The sequence below is a fragment of the Bos javanicus genome, chromosome 4, assembly GCF_032452875.1.
Source record: "Bos javanicus breed banteng chromosome 4, ARS-OSU_banteng_1.0, whole genome shotgun sequence".
Classification (NCBI taxonomy): Eukaryota; Metazoa; Chordata; class Mammalia; order Artiodactyla; family Bovidae; genus Bos; species Bos javanicus.
This window is the reverse complement of record NC_083871.1, coordinates 23,503,405-23,517,368: the sequence shown is the minus strand read 5'-3', so window position 1 is coordinate 23,517,368 and position 13,964 is coordinate 23,503,405. Positions and strand designations below refer to the sequence as shown.

At 33.5% G+C, this 13,964-nt stretch overlaps 1 protein-coding gene across 7 annotated transcripts in view; it reads left to right on the top strand.

The window, feature by feature from the left end:
- Positions 1-13,964, top strand: part of DGKB (diacylglycerol kinase beta) — an 869,212-nt gene that overhangs the window by 318,970 nt on the left and 536,278 nt on the right. For all 7 annotated transcript variants that reach the window (XM_061413599.1, XM_061413603.1, XM_061413600.1 and 4 more), the window contains one exon: positions 8,322-8,438. In XM_061413599.1, coding sequence (XP_061269583.1) covers positions 8,322-8,438 — 117 coding nt within the window. The remainder of the gene's footprint in view (positions 1-8,321; positions 8,439-13,964) is intronic.

Below are 13,964 nucleotides of genomic sequence, written 5' to 3'. Positions count from 1 at the left end.
CTCTTCTGCTCTAAAGTATTTTCTAATCAGTGTAGACTGCCTCATTACATTTTTAAAAATTTCCTTTTATAACTACAGACATACCTAAAATATACTAGTAGCTATGATTCATATATAATGTTTCTACTCTGAGAGATATTAAACTATTTTGGTATTCTTTAAGTCAGCTGATACCATTATTATTATAATTATTCTAAAGTAGACATGTTAAATTACACTCAGGTAACATAGGTATTAGAAAAGTTTATTATTTAGGCTAATTTTTTTAATGTCAGAGAATTAACTTTATGGTTAAGATAATTGAGTTTATTTTTGCCCTATCATAGCTCATTAGATAATTAACTGCAAATTAAAAAATTTTTTCTTTAGACTTGTTAATCTCAAAAGCTCTCCCATATTTAGTCATGTGATTTGTACACTATAAATAAAATTAATAGACCAAAATTGCTGTTTCCAAAACATGATTTTTTTTATTTGTCATTGTTTTCTGCTATGAAGTTTTAAAAAGTCTTCCTATACTGAATATATATATATATATATATATATATATATGAAGCTATATTGGTTTTGTGTGTGCATATATGTAAATGTATATTTATTGGCTAAACTTTTCACTTGGGAGCAAGAGCTTTTCTTTGTGGATACATCTATTATTTAGAAGTGGCATAGACCCTTTCTTGCATACATCATAGCCTTATTGCCCACAATAAGTTTCAATTATCAATTGTTTCAAAGTATAACAAAAGCATACCTTATTTTGTGAAAAGATATCTGTTTATTAAGAAAATACTTTCAATTGTTTAAAAGTATAAGAAAAACTCACAGACATCTACAAATCAATTTCAGTGTAAAAACCTCTCACTTTTTATTACTAATTCTCAAATCTTTTATAGACATTGCGTCCAGGCCAACTTGACTGATCTTCCTACACCCACCCACACATACCCACCCACCCACACACACACACACACACGTATCTTGTTTTATGTACCTTTCCAAAGGATGTAAGTAATTTTTCATGGTAACACCTTATTGTATACTCAAAACTCATTGGTTGAGTGATAATTAAATTACACAATTCAAAATATAAGATAAATTCTACTTAGAACTTGCATAAACAGATACATAGAAATTACTAAGTTAAGCTTTTAACTCACCTGATAGAACGAGATAATGACTATGAAAATACAAGAGAGCTACTTATAGGTTTTTAATCTTCAGTTTTCCATGGCCATCAATTATTACGGTTTATCAAGGGAATGGAGAGTGAGTGGTGTTGAGGTCTATACACTGGGACCTAATTTTCTAGTGGCACAGCCATAGCTAGTAAACAGCCCAAATGATTTTGGCATGGACTTTCCCATTCCTAAATTTCATTTCTTCTAATCAGAATTTCTTGAACAGAAATCTTCTAATCTTTCACACTTAACATTCAGTATGAAATTATGCTAGACGAGAATACACATTATCATGTGTGATATATGATCCACAGGGCTGTGGATCAAGGTATAAATTTTACCTTCAGGCTGAGTTGGTGAGTAGCACCTTAATCCTTATGTTAAGACTAGGATTGATTCTGTCTCAGTTGTTTTCCTCTGTCTTCCTACAAAAGACTCAGATTATCACACTGAGTTATGGTGACATCTGGAAAAATAAATAAAATACTGTAAAGTAAATAAAGTACTTCTTCACAAGCCCCATCTTTACAAAAAAACCTACCTGAGTTAATGATAAAATGTAGCCTTTTTTTTTTTTTTTTTACTATTTAAAAAATTACTGTCATTTACTGAGTGCCTAATTAATGCTAGTACTTTATCTGCTTTTTCTCAATTTATTATCACTTGAAACTTCCCATTTTATAGATGAATTACTGGATGGCTTAGAGAGGTAAACAACTTACTTGCCCAAGTCCTTACAGAGACAAAGCTCGAATACAGTCTCCAAGCCCACGTTTTTGCCTTTGTACAAAATATTTTTTGCTTTTTGAATAAGTATTTATTTAACTAATTAAAAAGAAATGGAAATCTCTATATCATTTGTCATAGCTGTGCTTAAAACTATATAAAATATTTCTAAAAATATCAAGACTACTTTGCTACTCAGCCGTGTTTCCCTGCAACTTCTAAGGATTTCTAGTAGATTTTGAGCCTTCACCATGATTGAAATGATTTAATGTTTCTCAGCAGGAACATGTTTAAATCTTGTAATAAGGTTGTGATAATTAAAGGTGCAGCTTTGCAACTGTTATTAAGTTGCTTTCTTGGAGTTTGTAACTTGTCTAAATCCTGGTGAACATGGTAACACTCCTGCTTCAGGGAGATATTTTACATTGTGTTCCTGGAGTTAAAATGTTAGAGTGTCAGGGAAATGCTTAGGGCCTAGCTCCAGTAGCAGAACTGGCTAAGGCACCACTTGGGCAAGTGATGCAGTAGCAGAGAAAGCAGGTTGTGAGATTCCAGTAAAGGATACTGTTGGCAGGCAAGCAAAACTCGCCCCCACCCTTTGTGGCTTTTGTACCAATCAAGGCGCTTTGCCACTGCCTGTCTCTCATGCTGAGATTGGACAAAGAGAAGAAAATCCTGTGCTTGAGGTAATCATCACTTGCTGCTTGTCGTCTGTGAGTGATCGATAACAGCAGGCTTAAGTACTGTGGTAAACATCTCTTTTGTGAAAGCACTTTTCAGCAACTTACAAACACTCTACTTCTGAGAACCAGCATGAGACAGAAAAAGACTTTTTTTAGAGCGCATATTTTAAAGTGACGTCTTTTTATTTCATTTATTGCATCTTTCTGTCTTCTGTGGATTGTCTTTTCATCTTTTCTTCTCTGTTTATGATGACGGTGATTATTTTGGAATCCTAATAGAACATATTGCCCAGTTAGTGGAGTCTAAGGATCACAAGACACTGAATTCTATGTTTTAAATGTCTGCATAGCAAACACAAATGGTTGATATTTGAAAATGCTGAAATATCGATAACTGTATTTTATATTTTGTAGTTATATGTTCTATGTTCTTTCATTTTTTTGGTTAAAGCAGCTCTTTTCAGTGTTTGAATAATTCCTATTGATTGAAGCAATAATTTTCCAACTCTTTATATCTAGGATAATTTATCTGGCAGGACAAAATTTACCTTAATTATAACTAATTTAGTTTGTGATTTAGAGCCCCAAAACATAAAAAAAAAAAAAATCTGAAGATGAAGTGATAAGTACTGCCCCATATTATCACAGAGCACTTTTATCCTGAATAAAGATGCAAAATAATGCTGGCAAGCTCTTCCTGAAATTTTTCTATAACTTTAGCATTGGAAGTAACATTCTTAGATATCATAATAGAACTTGGCCAGTCAGGGAAAATCAACCCCCAACATGGGCCAGTGACATTTTGGTGGACATCAGATTTTTCAAAGATGTAATTGCTTGACCCTTCCTGTGGCTCATATAGAATTGAAAAGAAGTAAAGATTTTCTTAGTGGAAATAGGGAAAAGTATTCAACTACTCTCCTGTTATCCTATGCTGCTTAAGTAAAATATAGTGAATAGCTCAGAGAGACTTCCATACAATTTGGAAGTAAACATGAAACAAATTAGTATAATACAAAGAAAACCATGAAAAAATATTAGATGGTTTATGAGTCTTTCCTGTTTTTAAATTGTCAGTCTGATTAATTCTAGAAATTCCAACCACTAAGCATATTTCCATTAAACAAAGAAACCACTTTATTCTTGGTGTGTGTGTGTATTTGAATAAATATGTTTTATTATCTAGATGATGAGTTGACTGAAGTTTTTTCATAATCTGTGATATACCTCTTATGATTCTAGACTTTAAAAATAAAGTTTTAACAATTGAAAAGTCAATTTAGGGTTTTTAAATTTTTTTTTTAAATTTTACTATTGCTACTAGAAAGCATTAGATTTGTCTAGTCTGCAGTTTTCTTAGAGGGATGACCCCCCTAGAAAGAAATGAAATCACTTAAACAAGTGCTTTCTGCCAGCTAGAGTTTCAGGATTTCCCCCAGCTATACACTTTTTTTATTGTTTTGTTGCTAAGTCATGCCCAGCTCTTTTGGGATCCCATGGACTGTAGCCAACTAGGCTCCTCTCTCCATGGGATTTCCCAGGCAAGAATACTGGAGTGGGTTGCCATTTCCTCTTCCAGGGGATCTTCCTAACCCATGGATAAAATGTGCCCAGCATTGCCAGGTGTATTCTGTACTGCTAAGCCACCAGGGAAGCCCAGCTCTATGGGCTAAGAATAAAATATTATTAATTGATAATTTGGTAATTCTTTACAGACATATACTCACTTGTTTTAAATGCCCAGAATTACATTTATAAATAGTCTGGATGCAAATACTGAGTTTCATTGTGACTAATCAACTTAAATTTTATTTAGATCTTATAACTCAAGCATTTGGGAATTTAATGCTAAATAACAATATTGGATTACAAGGCAGAATATACGATATATAAATGATAACTTTCACAGTGTAGATTTTTATAAAACACTGTTAACACATTTTATTTACCTGAATGTTAGAACTCAGAAAAAAAAATCCCCACACCCACCAAGTATTACATGCTTGAACTCAGCGCAACATGCTATGGATTTTCAAATGTAGGTTGCTGAGCTTTACTCATTTATAAGTATGCCTACTATAATTAGTTAACTTTTTCATATATATGTATTTGAAAATATAACAAGCATTTTACATAATGGTGATATTAAAGAGCACCCTAATGGAAAAGCTATACCTATTTTACATTATTCACTATAACTTTCATTTATTTAGCACATGCACTAGGACCGTTGGTTGGTTGGTTGGTTGTTTTTTACAGCCCTCTCCAAAAAGTTGATGAGTATTCAGACTGTTCGGTTATAATCAATAAAAGTTTGCAGGCCTATAGAAGAGGTTTTGTTAGGAGGATTCCGTATGGGTTTACAGAAATTAATTTACGGTAACTTACCTGTGAGTTAGGAAGTTCGACTACTGAATAGTTTCTCGAAGTTCTTTTCAGTTCATGAAATTTGTTGAATATTTCATTTTGCTGCTTTCGTGTTTTCAAAAACAGCTCAGCTCTGTATTCTAAAATGCTTTCCCTTAATTTATATTACATTTTAAACCAATATCTAAATTGAGTTTCTGTAAAGAGACACAACTGTGAAGGAATAATACGGAGTAAATGCTGCAGTTTGTTAAGATTGATTTGTTTAGAAATAGAATAAACGTCTCAGGTTTAATATTTTATGGCATGTTAACATAATTGTGGAGAATGGCACCCCACTCCAGTACTCTTGCCTGGAAAATCCCATGGACGCAGGAGCCTGGTGGGCTGCAGTCTGTGGGGGTCGCTAAGAGTCGGACATGACTGAGCGACTTCACTTTCACTTTTCACTTTCATGCGTTGGAGAAGGAAATGGCAACCCACTCCAGTATTCTTGCCTACAGAATCTCAGGGATGGGGGAGCCTGGTGGGCTGCCGTCTATGGGGTCGCACAGAGTTAGACACGACGGAAGCGACTTAGCAGCAATGTAGGCACAACATTAGAACTTTATATATTTTCTTTTAAGTCATATACAACTTTGAGAAATAGGTATTGCTGACTCCATTTGAGTAAGACTCAATTCTCTAAGGCTACATAGTATTTAAGTAGTGGAGATGGATTCCACTTGGGATTTCTGACTCCAAATCTCATCCTATAATTCACTCATTTATTCATTATACTCTTAACTATCTGTGGACAAAATGTAAGTTACATGCTTAGAAAGAATGATCTGTTCCTTAAAATACCAATATCTTTGCCAGAAATTCTGCTTATATGAATATATATCAGTTTCCAAAGAATTTGAATTTCAGGAATCCTATTGCACAAGCCATTTTTATCTACACAAAAATATATTCAGTGCACCATGAAATTGCAAGGACTATAAAAGGGCTATGCTGATTAGCATTTATTTTGGTCCAAGAAGTTTTCTGTTCCATTTGGCCTTAATATATATGAAAAGAGCTTTACTTTTAATTCCACTTAAAAATATTTTCCTAAATGACAGTAATTGAGAAGTAATTGACAAAATACATGCAAATATAGGAACAGAAACATATATATGTATCTGAATATATTACAGAGAATACATGGCACTCAGACCTTTAAGCACACATAGGAGACATTGCTAATTGATCAGGACCATTTTTCATATCAAGCTTAGACATGCCTTAGGAATTCTTCTCAACACAATATTTCAGGCACTTTAAATTGCTTGATTTTTTGAATGTTAAGACTGATTTATTTCTGCATTCATTTATAGTGATTTTATCAGGCACTGATCTAGGATTCAATGTGAAACAGTTAAGCAAAGTCATTTCTCTATGGAGCTTTGATTAAAGTGTAGGAAGACCAGTATTCAATAGATAACATTTTAAATTATAAAAAAAAGTATGCATACACACAAACATATAAAGGAACAGAGTATAATGTTTGACCAGGAGCAAGAAGAGCTGTCCAGCAGAGTGCAGAATGGATGTAAGAGCCCTGTATTAAGGCACAATTGTTGTGATCAAGAAACAAAGATGGGGTTGGTGTAGCTGGAGTGCAATAATAAGGGATGAGTGTGGCTGTTACATAGAGAATCACCTGGAGGGAGACAAAATGGAAAGTGATTGACTCATTAAGGTGATGGCCACAATAATTAAGGCAAATAAGATAATGGGGGCTTAAAACATGTAATGATAGATGTGATGAATCATCATCCAGTTTGGGATTTATTTTTAAGGTGGATAGGGAGAAACTTTTAATTAGTTTTTATTGTTTCAGGATTCATATGCATTCTAGGTACTTATATGGACAGAGAGAAAGGGCATTTATTTATAGGAATTAAGCTCCTGGGGAAAATCTGAACAGTGTTGACATAAAAAATAGTTACAACCTAAAAGCTCAGGGTTATGTTTTATTTGGTGGGAATTTTTAGGACTTAAGCCCAAGAGACAACATTTCAAGTAACCCTGAGAGAACTGCTCTGAGGATGTGGGGGCAGGAGTCAGGATATATAGAAATTTGCAACAGAAGGCAGGTATTATGAACATCAAAAATATTTTTGTGAATTAAAACCAGATATCTCAAGTTAAGAAATTTGAAGCTTTTTCTGTATGGGATGATGCAAGAATCTGGACACTGAAATGATTTCATATGCATCTCAGCTATCTAAGAACAGTATCCTGCATTTTTTTCACACTCTGAGTTCCTCAGTGCTCACCATACAGAGTGGCTGCAGCAAGGTGGTATTGTTCTTCCTGGTTGCCCTTAGGGGTCAGAAATCCACATTTAGAGGGATGAAATTGCTGATCTCTGTGATATCGTTGTTTACTGATATGGCAAGAATATTCCTTTTCTTAACAGGGAATATAAACTTAGTGTTCATTATCAAATTGAAGTCAAAAGCCTTGGGTGTAAATGAAGTTACCTAGGGAGTGTGTGTACACAGTGAAGATGAGAGACCCAAGGGAAAGGTCAAGGGTTAAATGTTGAGATTATAAGGCTGGAGGAGGAATAACAGAAAAGACTTAGGGAGAAGTTAGTAAAGTAAGAGGAGAGCTAAGAAAAGTGTTCTGGAACCCAGTTGAACCAAATTTTCTAGAAGAAAAGGTAAATTCTGTCAAATGCTGCTTAAAAATTGATAAGTTGAAGACTGATCAACAAGTGCAGCAAATGAGCAGGTCACTGGTGATTTGAATAAAACGTGATTTGGTGCATTAGTGGTGATAAAAGTTTATTAGATTGGGTTGAAAAGAGTGAGAGGAGAAGAAATAGAAACAGGAAGAAGACAACTATGAAAATGTTTTCTGTTATGGTGAATATAAGTGTTAGCTGGGAAGGAGTGTGTGTTTTAAGTTTTATGTCACTCTTGATGATTAATAGTAGTTTAAGGGTCTATTTTCAATATTGCATTTATTTATAAGCATTAAATTTAGTGCTCAGTACAAATTTCTTTACAGACCTGTAGTATTATCTGTACCATTTTTTATGAAAATGATTAGCTTTAGTAGTCCTTAAGAACTTTTAACAGAGTCATAATTGGGCACCTATGATAATATGTTTTGGTTTTCTTTCACAACCTTTCTTTAACTGATATTATGGTCATGCATCTATCATATATTTTGAGCCAGTAGAAAGCATCTGGTTTCATATTATTCATTAGAAACCCCAAATTAGGAAGCTGGGTCCAAGTTAGTAGCCATGAGATTCTTCTCTATGTTGCCTTTGTAGTAAAGCAATTAAATATTTTCAATATTTTGATAAAAGATTTTTTCCTAACAGGAAAGACAAGCGACAGTGAAAAGGGAAAAGGGTAGTTCCCAGCAGTCAAACAAAGTGACCGACAAGAACAAAATGCAAAGAGCTAACTCTGTTACTGTGGATGGACAAGGCCTGCAGGTAGGATTATTTTAATCCAAATTTTCATAGCTTTCATATTTGTTACTTTGGTGCTCTTAGAAGGGCATATGTCCAGCTATCAACAGATTTATTTAATGTGAAAATTTGTTCAGTAGATAATTTTAGAAACATTTTTATTAATTTATCAAGATGTCAGTTTTATAGTTGATTGAGAAAGTGACATTCTGATTAGGTTAATCATTTATGCCCTTGTCTTCATTTAAACTCAAATTTATAAGAGATCTTTTGTCAATCTGAAGCTTTTGCAAATTATTATTAAATATACACATTTGTTATATATGTATGCATTATTTATTTACAAGCATACTTTCTCCCTATATATATTATTCTATCTATTTGGAAGTCATTTTGACTGAAAAAATGTTTTCAGAAAATAATAAAATGACCTCTTCTGTGTGGAATTTTTTTTCAAATCAATAATAAAAATAAAGAATCCGTTATAATTTATTCATATCTTCCAGTGTTTTAAGTTGACATTGAAACTGCATATGTGTATCTAGTTTAACACAGGTAACTCAAAATCATGTTCTTAGTCCTTTAAAAATCTCTGAGTTACCCCTAGGGGTCCCTGACATCAAGAGAAACATTTCTTACCATCTATATTTGAAATGTTTAATACTAATTAATTGATTAATAATTGACTGTGCCGTGTTTTCGTTGCTGTGCGCTGGCTTTCTCTAGTTATAGAGAATAGGGGCATCTCCTTCTCGTGGTGCTCAGGTTTCTCATTGTGGTGGCTTCACTTGTTGCAGAGCACAGGCTCTAGTTACTCAGGCTTCAGCAGTCGTAGTATGCGGGCTCAGTAGTTCTGGCCCCCTGAGCTCAGTTGCTCCATGGCACGTGGAATCTTCTTGGACCAGGAATTGAACCTGTGTCCCTTTCAAACATGAACACACTCAAAGAACTTGGCTTAATCTATGGATTAAGTTTTTGTTGTTGTTTTGTTTTCTGAAGTCATTTTTGTTTTGTTTTCCTATCTGTATGTTTCTCTCTTCCAATTTCTAATTCTTTTCCTTAAGAATATGCTGCAGTTTTCACGTGCTCCAAGAAAATTTACCAACCTCTTACCACACAAAGATATAGTATGTTACATACCTCAATTCAATATATATTATTTTATATCGTTTTCACTTATTATTTTATCTGTGGTTCTATGGGTTATGTCTTTTATGTCCTTCGTTTGCAAGGACAGTTGAGATCACATGGTAGTTGCGTAAATGCTTTCTTTTTCATTTTTTGAGTGTCTCACTGAAAACAATAATTATTGCTTACATGTTGATAATCCGATTACTGATTTTTTGTCATAATAAAACATATTGTGAATAGAAAATTGTTTATGAATCATTAAATTCAAATGTAAAAAGAGGAAATTCTGAGAGATAAAATTATTTACATTGGTTAGAGAGTATAGAAGTTAATTATCAAAAGAGGAAATCAATCTCTACACATTTTTAAAGGCATACTTGTGTGTTAAGCAATCTCATTGGAAGTCCCAAATATAAAATTTATCCACAATTATGGTAGCAAAAACTTTAAGTTTAGTGATCCTGTGAAATTTTTAGTGAAAAAAAATCAACATTTGTAGTTTTAATAGGTCAATTGATGATACTGGTTAGTTTAAATCTTTAGTTACTCTGGGTTCCTGCAATGAAAATAACAAAAGGAAACCTAATTTTGAAATTTAAATATTTTTCACACATTTTAAAATTCAAATATATTTCACACAAATATATTTCACAACATACTTCCAACATACATAGATGGGAAACATGCATCATTTGTTAAACAGGCTATGCTAGCCACTGTGATAATATTTTATGAACATTAACTGATTCTTCTCAATGATGTCTGAGATAATTATGAATTCTTAAGTCTCCAACATATAATAAATATTATTATTACCACTTTAAAACTGAATACATTGATGTTCTAAAGTAAAATTATTCCTAGGGCCTCTCAGTTAGTGAGGTGAGAATGAAGGCCATCAGACTCAGAGTTTGTGTTACAGTCCTGAGATCCCTGTTCCTTTGGTTAACAAATTTTAACAGGTCTAGAAATGCTAAATTTCTGACCTCCTTGCTCTTCCATGTACTACTTTTGCAAAGTTTGAAACAAAAATTTGAAAGTGCTAGAATTATAACTGCTTTAGTCTCTTTCTTAATATTTCTATAGTTACACCTGTCTTTACTCAAACATCAAAACCAAGACTTTAAACTGACGTAGCAATATAAGATGTATTTTCTTTTTTATTCTAAAGGATGTAAAATTTTCAATCTTATTATAACTAAATCATATAAAAAATGGATGATTAACTTTCTCTGTGTATGTGTTTCCTTTTTCTAACCAGATAATAACTTTATAGTTCTCTTTGACATATAAAATTGTCAGGTAAATTTGTTGGTTAGCAAAGGGAAGGCATCAGCCCTTATAACACATCAGTAAGTAAATACTGTTTTATGAATATTAAGTGATCCTTCTCAATGATGTCTGAGATAATTATGAATTCTTAAGTCTCCAACATATAATAAATATTATTATTACCACTTTAAAAATGAATACATTGATGTTCTAAAGTAAAATTATTCCTAGGGTCTCTCAGTTAGTGAGGTGAGAATGAAGGCCATCAGAAAATGAAGGCTATTTAATTTTTATCTTAAAAATATTTGTACATAATCACTTCACTTTCACTTTCACATGCAGTCTCTTTCACCTCAGCAGAATGGACTACAATATGATGCACATATGTATTCACATAATTTGGGAGAAAATATTTAAAAAGTAGACAATAAATTATTGGATAGCTATTTCATACAGAATAGAAAAATATTTTTTGTTGTGGTAATCCATTTTAAAATAATAAAATGCTTATTCTTTGTCACAAAATTTAAAAATATCTTCCAGAAAATTAATTTTCTGCGAGTTATAAAAATATATATCACCGAAAAGCAGTGAGTTGCAGCCCGGTTTGCATATAACTCAGTGACAGAAGAGATCTACATGGCTTATAGACTATTAATCACAGTTAAGCACATTCATCTTACTTCTTTCCAGCTAACCAGCATAATGATCAGGATTATTATTTCTAATTAGAGGAAGTAATAGATCATGTATAACCTGAGGATGAGTCTCATTAATTAACCCGAGTCCTAGGGGACTTCAAATAGAGGTGGTTAGGCACTCCGTCTTTGTCATCGCTCACACCATAGGTTTACATTTAATACATATGATCAAATGTAACTGAAATGTGCAAGCGATGTGAAAATACAGATGATTAGCTACATGAGAACAAACAATTAGAAAAACAGAGCAGTTGTTCGAACTGTATTATGCCGATGTTACCTTGTCCCTAAATATTCTTTTGAGAAAAATTTCCGAATGTGTCACTTACAAACCAAAAAGTCTATAGTGTGTAATACTCTTAGCAAAAAATAAAGAGGAACCTTTATAATGAAATATCTAAAAGTGAACTAGTGTTGTCCCCACCACAACCGCTTTTCTCTTTCCCTACCATTTTTATTATTTACTATTATCTCATTCTTATAATTCCCCAAACTGTAAACTACATATGCATATATGCACTACACAGAAATGTAGAGCATGGGTATCAAATTTATTCTTTTTCTTTGATTATGTGTATGTCCACTTTGGGATCCTCAGGCTTACTGATTCTGATAATCAGCTCTTCATTGTCATTTTAAGTCTCTTAAGTCCAGAATTCCTATTCTATATTTTGGGTATTATAACAACCCCTAAAATGAGTTCTGGTCTCCATATATATAAAATGTGCTCGGTTATAAATGAAAATATGGAACTGAATAAGCTAAGATGTGTCAGGGCTGAAAATTGGCGTTGTCGATAATTCATGTGAGATAGGGAGATTGGTCTCATTAAGAAGTGAAGAGTAGGGGCATTGCCAAGAACTTTGGCCCATGGCACTGAATGATGGAGCTGCCATTGACTGAGATGGAGAGGGTCTGGATAAATAAAATTGGTAGTAAAATATCTGATGCTGTTCAGTATCCAAATAGAAGTGTTGACTGGGCAGACAGATATGTGAATCTAGAATTCAGGGGTGAGAGTAGATATGAATTTGGGACAGAAAGGTATATTGATTGCACTTAATACCATCACATATGAATTCGCTAAAGAGAGAGCATATGTCCAGAGAATGGTTGAACTGGGATCCCAAACCAGTCTGACCCTAAAGCCATATTCTAAAATGTTTACAATATATAATTGAAACTGCTCCTTTATATGAGTAAATGCAATCTTGAGTGATTTATTTTTATAGAGGAGAATCCAGTATGAACTGTTTCCTACTCTATGTAGTGCCTTCACACCTAATTTAGAACCATTCTGCAGGATTTCAAGTATCACACTTGCTATAAAATATTCCTGAACACTTTCCCCCAGCATCAGTGTTTTCTTTGCTATACTGTATTACCCATTCCCAAGGTTTTTTTTTTTTTTTTTTTTTTTTTAAAACTGCTTTGAGAAGGATTCCATAGACATACCTCAAGCACAAGAGTGGTGTGATGGGAAGCTGAGAACGGGTTCAGGGTTCTTTTACACATCAGACAGAGTAATTTGCTTTTCATCTATTTTATATATCATTCCACTTGGAGAAGGAAATGGCAACCCACTCCAGTGTTCTTGCCTGGAGAATCCCAGGGACGGGGGAGCCTGGTGGACTGCCGTCTATGGGGTCACACAAAGTCGGACATGACTGAAGCGACTTAGCAGCAGCAGCCACTTGAAATTATTTCAAGTGCTATATAAATATTTACTTACAAAGTCAAAGAGTTGGGAAGATCCCCTGAAGTACGAAATGGCTGACCACTCTGGTAGTTTTTCCTGGAAAATTCCATGGACAGAGGAGCCTGGCAGGCTACAGTCCATGGCATCACAAAGAGTCAGACATGACTGAGCACACACACAGGCACAACAGAATTTTAAAAATATTTGTATTTTTGTCTTACTGTTTCCCATCCCACTAAAATCTATAACAAAATGCATATGAGATTTTAGAATGACAGTAAATCAGTTTTCAAAGTAATTCTTTTATATTTTATTTCAGAGTTATATAAAAGTAAAAATTCAGAATGTGTCCTGTTAAAGACTACATTAGATACAATTCAAAAGACAATTAGTGAACTTGAATGTAAAATTGATGCATTAGTGCTATCTAATCTTCAGATTTCATTCTAGTTTCATCAGTTGTCTCAGTAATGCTTTTATAACAAAAGAAACTAGTTCAGAATCTTGCTAGCTTCTTGATTTTTATGATTGTGTTATGTTTATAGAAGAGAATGTTCTCATATGTAGGCAATCCTAAAAGCCCAGGGTTCTTTTACTAAGGATAAAGAGAAATATGAGAATTAATTTACAAATTAGAGTCTCTGTCACTAAGATGCGGCTTCGTTGTTGTTGTTCAGTTGCTCAGTTACATCTGACTGTTTACGACCCCGTGGATTTCAGCACACCAGGCTTCCCTGTCCTTCACCA